Here is a 7041-nt window from a genome sequence, read left to right as displayed (position 1 = left end):
GTGGGCTTTGGATCAGGCTTTAAAGACAGAGAAATCTTGCTGAAGGAGGAAAACAAACAGAACGAATAGTCCTGATTTCCCAGGTTTTGTCATTTAGAGCTTAGAATATCAACAAGACACTTTAAACCCTGAAGAATGATTGTTGTAAGTCAATTATTTCGACCCTGTACGTTTCTACAATTTTATACAATAATAAAGAAGAACAAATCTCTCTGGCTTACAAAAAAAGGCAAGTACTTTATTTATCAATAGAGATTTTAGCTGCTTTTTACACCATTGCAATGACTAAACAAACAGCATAAAATAAACAAAGGAGAGTATAAAATCACTTTATTCCAGCTGGTATCCCAAGACAACCTTTTGACTACGTACAGAGTTAGATGTTTCAAGTATGGCACTTATATAAATAAGAGCAGAGAGAAGGTGATATATTCACAGTTAAAAGCAATGAATTCTGTTCCTTTGGTATGTGTGTCATCATAGGTGATTGTAGGTAATTTACATAACTTGGCTGGCATGAACCAACTCCATCTTATTCATGCACGTATTAGGGAATGGACTGAAATGTACTGATATGTTTTGTAGATCACAACTAATGTAAGATGATTAAGGTCTCTGGTGTGTGTGTGTACAGGCAAACAAAAAAGTGGCAAAATATATTCAGCATTTATTGTTTAGCATAACTAATTGATGCACAAGCTATGATAGAAAATAGCTAGTAATACACACCAGGAATAAACTCTGTGATTTAGACAAGCAAAATAATATAAGACATCTGTGAGATAGGTGAACGCAGATATCCTGATTGAGCTGTGGTCAGGTTCCTTACAGTGCAATTACCCTCCTTTTAAAACATGCTTACATCTGCACATTGCAACAGTATCCCCCACCCCATCCCACCCCATATAGAGTATCCTTGCAGATTTTTAATATGAACATTCTACACGTTTACAACAATTAGTCAGACAGTCCAAACTGTAAACTTATCCTAATGACGACCAAAAAGCCGCTCCACCGACAGATAACACCCAATCATTAGAAAGAAAAGTAGGAATAATAGTAGCTGTGCTGTAAGGCTAGATCAAGCATGGTTTTATAGCTGGTTTTTCAGTCTTTTACATAGCACTGCATTTTGCAGATAGTTCAGTAAGTGCAGATCCAATACCTTAATGGCTTTCTTGGTGGTTTGATAAAATGCTTGCCTAAGCAATGTACCTTTCTCTAATGGTATCTGGGTCTGTTCCACCTGGCACGGTGTTTCAGTTCTGTCACAGCCTCACACATAAGCTGAGTCACTTGACTGAGTCCTGCCAAAGTTAGGCATGCTCATTCTTGGCAGGTCCTTATTTCTGATTTCGTATATGGATTTCCTTTTTGCCTGTACTCCTCTCACTGCCATTTTGATCTTTCTCCAGCCCAAGTGGTTCAGTTCTGCCAAATTGAGCACCACACAAATCCCACTGACAGCAAACATGAATACCAAGAATACAGTCTTCTCAGTGGGTCTAGAGACATAGCATTCTACTTCTTTAATGCAAGGGTATCTGTCACATTCGTACATGGAAGGGACATTGAATCCATACAGAAAATACTGTCCCACCAAGAATCCAATCTCTAGGGCATTTCGAAAGACCACTTGGATGATATAAAATCGAGAAATGCCTTCTTGCCTCCTCATTTTTGACTTTGTAGTTCTGATAGCAGGATTGGGGATTTCCTTCACTTCTAAGCAGTCTGGTTCTGCCTCTTTGGTGGAGTTCTCAGTGTTCTGCAGCACCCCATTGACAATCGTGTTCTTGATTTTCTTACTGTCCTCACGCTTCATTGAATCCTGGTCCCTCTCCAAGGTGAGGAAGACAGTGGAGTACCTCCGTTCCCTCTGCTTAGCAGACTGGTGAACGGAGTACGTTATGAAGCAAAGGCTGGGGGTGCACACCATGATGATCTGGAACACCCAGTACCTTATGTGAGAAATAGGGAAAGCCTGGTCGTAACAAGCCTGGTTGCAGCCTGGCTGCAGCGTGTTACAGACAAACATGGTTTGCTCGTCATCGTACACCGTCTCCCCTACAATGGCCACAATGAGTATCCTGAAGATCACCACCACGGTCAGCAGGATCCTGGAACAGAGAAGCCCGTCAGTGCGCGCCGCCGCCGCGCCGCCGGGAGCTGTCCAGTGCTGACCGGGCCCCCGCGCCGCCCCGCACCCGCTCAGGCGGCGCGCAGCCTGCGCCGCACGGCCTCGGCCCCCGCATGTGCGGCCGCGCCGACCCGCCGCTCTCGGAAATCAAATGCCGGGCGGCGGCCAGCGCTCCCCTCCTCTTCCTCCCCCTCGCGCCCCGACCTCCCTTTGGGGAAAAAGCCATCGCTCGGGCGCCCCGGAAAGCACGGGAGGGCGCGGCGCGGAGTTGCTCCGGCCGCGGGACCCCGATGGCGGCGGGGTCTCCCCGATGGCCGCCCGCTGCCCCGTGGCTCCTCGGGGACAAGAGCGGCGGCGTTTGCGGTCTCCCCGCGCCTCGGTGACCTGTGCCGCGCACACACACACACACACCCGCCCTCAAGGCACACACCGCAAGAGCCCCGCGCGAAGGGTGCCCCGCACGACCGGGACACGGCGTGTGCCGCCGACCCGCCAGCCGGCCCGCTCGGACAGAAGGGGATCTCCCCCGCCACCCCCCCGTATCTCCCCCGTAGCCCTTACCTCCCTATCATAGTAGAATGCTGCTGCACGGCAGCTTCCAGTAGCCTCTCTAGAATAGTCCATTCCCCCATCGCTGTTCATCCGGAGACAAAGACTTTGGCAAGCGGAGGGGATCTCTTCACTTCTTCCTTCCTTTTCCCCCTCCCCCCGCTCCTCTTTTTTTTTTTTTTTTCTGTTTTGTTTGTTTGGGGTTTTTTTGCAGGGGGAGGAAAAACAAACAGAAGAGCAGCCCCTCTCTACCGCCCGCAGTCCAGTGGCGGGAAGGCGGCTGGAGGTGGCAGCTCTGCCGAGGACTCCTGGCTTCGCTGGACCGGGCTGTGCTGGGTTGCGCTGGGCTGTGCTGGGATCGCCTGGGCTGGGCTCGGGGCCCCGCGGCGGCCGCCACCGGCCCCGGCCCGCTCGGCTGCTGGCGCGGTGCGGCGCGGCGGACCCGCGGCGTGGAGGGAGGAAGGTTGGCTTTTAATGTCTTGCTGCCTCTAATCTGCCTTTAAGTAGTCTCCGCTTGCGTCACTGACAGGTTGGTGGAGAGCAGCCAAAAGCAGCGCTCGGATTTTCTCATTTTTATTATTCCGGTGAATATAAATAAATAAATGCAATAAAATAAATGAAATTTAAAAAAAAAAAAAAATGAGGAGGAGGAGGAGGAGAAGGGGGAGGAGGCAGGGCGGAGAAAGAGCTGCCCCAGCCGGCACGGGGCTCGTTCTGCAACCGAGAGCCTCCCTGCCGGAGCACCCCGGGCCGGGCACCCGCTGCCCGCCCCCGGCCCCCGCCCGCCGGCAGACAGCCCTGCGCCCCGCCGGCGGGACCGGCCCGGGAGAGCAGCTCCGCCAGGGAACGGGCGCTGCCCCTCGGCTGCTGGTTTGAAAAGCTGCTGCAGGGCGGGACTGTGACACGGTGGCTCCTCCAGCCACGAACGCCCGGCTGCCGGGGGGGGATTCTCGGGGGTTGCTAGGCTTTGCCTCCCTTCCAGAACTTAACTGTGTTTTCTGCCGCTCACGAAACAGCGGTGTCATACAGCAGTAATTTTACCTGTTAATACTGCTTACCCTTGGAAGATATCAGACTTAAAATTGCGTCTTTATTCTCTCCTGGTTACAAATATATGAATCACTAAAGAGAAATGAAACGGGTATATAGCCATTTCAGAGAATTCTGATACTGAGATTGGATTTATGACAGGAAAGTCAGCAGACCTTCACACAAAGCATCTCAAAACAGGACAAGAATAAAGTATCTTGAATAAATCCCTGCATTATAATCAGTCCGCATATTTTATTCCCATAAACTACTACATTGTGTTTAAAATATTTTTCATTTTACAGATATCCTTAGAGAGTGCAACTGAGATACCACCAAACAATTCCACACGAAACATTGGCACCAATTGGAATTGACTGTTCTCTGGTGGAGAAGTGAAAAATGTATTCTGTATATTTCCATAAATATCTAGTATAGCTTCATACCTGCTGTTCCTTTTGCTCAACTAATCTCATTTAAAAGCAACATAAGAAAAATTCTAGTCAGTCTGATCATAATGCTCCTGCTGCCAAACTCAGTAAAATCAGTCTCTTCTCGGAACTGCTCAGGCCATTGTAGACAGTGTTGTCCTTTGTTTTATTTGTAGCTCTCTCGTGAAGCAATTCTGTCTTGTATTAATGATGTTAAGTGTTTTCTGAATAGAAGGGACCACGCTTCATCTGTGCAGAGGACATCTGTGTGGTTTAGACACCCCAAGGTTTCTTGTCTTTTCATTTGGAGTGTGCAGATGGCCTGTGATTCACATCATATTGGGTCAGTTGCTTGATTGGATCCCCAAACCTTTGAACTAGGAAAGTACCAAATAAGAGAAGATCAGTGAATACCTCTGTTTGCACAGAAATTGTTAGATTTTTCTTCTCTCCCAATCAAGTCTGTGAAGAAGCACTCAATAATCTGGATTGTTGCCTTCCCACACTGTTGGGAATTACTGGGAAGATTGAATAATCACTGTTTTTCCTTAAAATCTGACTACATTCTTCTTGAAAGCTGATTCTCAGAATTCATGCATTTGTTTTTTGCATGTAGTTTGCAAAACCTGATACTGCAGCAACACCATGACTAAAAAGCTAAAAAGAAGTGGTTTCTTTTTTTTTTTTTTTTTTTTTAAAGAGGACTGTAGTGTCTACCCAACTACCCCGATAACTGAGTATTTCCTATGGACCCCAAAGTATCTGTTTGGAGATGGATCTGAACAAGAGAGAAATCAAAGCTGTAAAGGAAGCAGCAATGCATGTGTAGAAGGAGAGAGGGCAGGGAATACGCTAAGAAGCTAATGATGATAATCCTATTTAGCAAACCAAACAGAGAGGGAAAGCCCATGATTGAAATTACTGAAGAGATTTTGGTTCATAGACAAATATAAGAATTTCTACAGAGGAAAGCTGTTCTCTAGCCCTGGGATAGAAAACCCACTTATCTGAGCTTTTAAGACCAGTAAATAAAAAGGAATTAAATTCTGATCATATTGAACACTGGCCTATTAATGAACAGTTAGTCAGTGTTTCCTGTGTGTGATGAGTTCTTTCTACTGACGGCCCAGATGTGGAGACGTGGAGGGGAAATATCATAAATGAATACTACAGACATGTAAGCACCATTAAAAAATTGCTTTTGATTTAAATATAGTTTAAAGTTAAATAAATTCAGGCCTGTCCTTACAGGAGTTGTGGCTCATTCCGAAATAGCTGACCTCTCCTTTTTTAACAGTAACCTCATATATACACGCACCCCCATCAAACCATATTCACATGCAGGATACTTGGCCTTAGGCTTGAGAGAAATGTACGGAGTTTCTCTGAAACTTAGTGAGTCTGGGGAAAAAATAATAATTTCAGTGTGAGAGTCTCCTTCCTTATGTTAACATACGTTTTAAGTGACTGGAAAACTCAAAGGAGTTTGATATATCTCAAACTTACATGTGCAATTTCTGGATCTATGAATTGCTGTCCCTAATTTGAGCCCTGACTTCCTGTCAAAACAGAAGGAATAAGAATCAATGTGATATTCTCTGAGTGTTTAGTGTAACAGTAAAAGGTGTATAAAGAATGTAATTATTTGTGTTTCCATCATCCATTACATGTGTAACAGCAACCCGTGGACTTATCTGACAAATTGTCTAAACCACAAAGTGCTCAGACTATGTATAGTCATGGTGGTAAGAGGGAGTTGTAGACATAAGAAGATTTTCAGCTTCTAACAGTTCATCTTGGGTTTTACACCATTCCCCTGAACGCTTCAGCCTCCGTTAAAGCCAGGATTTGCAGAGCAGCAGGCTGCCACGAATGCTGTGGATGTATACTGCACAGCCTACGGTATTCACATTAGAAAACCATGCCTACATTTCACGCACAGGCATTCAGGATTACCAAAGCTTTATGTCTCCCAGCTTACAAAGAATCATTCCCTAATGAAGCAGCAATACCAGTTTGCAGCAGAGCCAGGCCTGTCCTGTTCAGTATTTTTTTGCCAGTGGCACACAAAGGAAACAAACTCAGCTTCCCACTCCACACATTGGCTTTTGGGTGGGAGGGTGTGTTTTGTTTGGTTTGCTTTGCATTCGAAGATAATGAGCATTCCTCTACAGACAAAATTCAGTACAGACTCTGTTGTACCTAATAGGAGCTCAAACAAGCTTTGCAAAAAGAAAACTTCAGAGTCTGCGTGTGTTCAAAGATGCCACTGCCACAATATTAATTCATGATAAAATAACAGAGGCTGAGTTGATCTCGGATTATGTCTGAAGAATGAGACTGTATGTATCCTCAGTTTGATGCCAAACTGAGGTTAATCTGTCTCTAAGAAGCTGTAGGCCAGATTCTCTCTAAGAAATCCAGCCCTTTTGCCCCGATCTGGTTTTGCAAAGGGTCCGGAAAGCAGTCAAACCTCACAGGCTGCACATTCCTCAAGTACGGAGTGGATCACACTGGGAGCTGAGCTGACACATTGGCCTCTCCTGTCAGACCCCCTGCAGCCTGGAGGACGTGGGTGGCACAACTGGGGTGGGATGAAGAAGCCACATGGCTACTGCCATACCTGCTGTCAGACAGTGTGCTGAGCAACAGTATTCCCCTGCTTTGTTATTTGCTATGCTGAGGTTTACTAATGTAAAAACAGAATCCAGACCTTACACAAGTCTTCCCCATGTACCGCCTCCTTTTAGAGTTATACATTTATCTTAAATTTATTCCAAAGATTTTATCTTAGAATAAAGCTACGTATTTTTAGTACTATCCCAATGACCTTCTCTTCTGTGATGGTCTTTTTTTGCAGGTGTTTGCAGTGGTCCATAATTGCGGCAAATA

At 45.9% G+C, this 7041-nt stretch overlaps 1 protein-coding gene across 1 annotated transcript; it reads right to left on the bottom strand.

Annotated features, from left to right (window-relative positions):
* Positions 1-214: 214 nt before the first annotated feature.
* GJD2 (gap junction protein delta 2) lies at positions 215-3272 on the bottom strand. The gene is made up of 2 exons (XM_074582435.1): positions 2702-3272; positions 215-2120 (listed from the first exon to the last, which is right to left on the bottom strand). Exons 1-2 carry the CDS (start codon positions 2770-2772, stop codon positions 1277-1279), a joined length of 915 nt encoding a protein of 304 aa, XP_074438536.1. The 5' UTR covers positions 2773-3272; the 3' UTR covers positions 215-1276.
* Between the last annotated feature and the right edge of the window lie 3769 nt (positions 3273-7041).

This window comes from Larus michahellis, chromosome 4 (assembly GCF_964199755.1).
Source record: "Larus michahellis chromosome 4, bLarMic1.1, whole genome shotgun sequence".
NCBI classification, from domain to species: Eukaryota; Metazoa; Chordata; class Aves; order Charadriiformes; family Laridae; genus Larus; species Larus michahellis.
The sequence above is the reverse complement of the archived record's forward strand: the minus strand, read 5'-3'. Positions and strand labels throughout refer to the sequence as shown.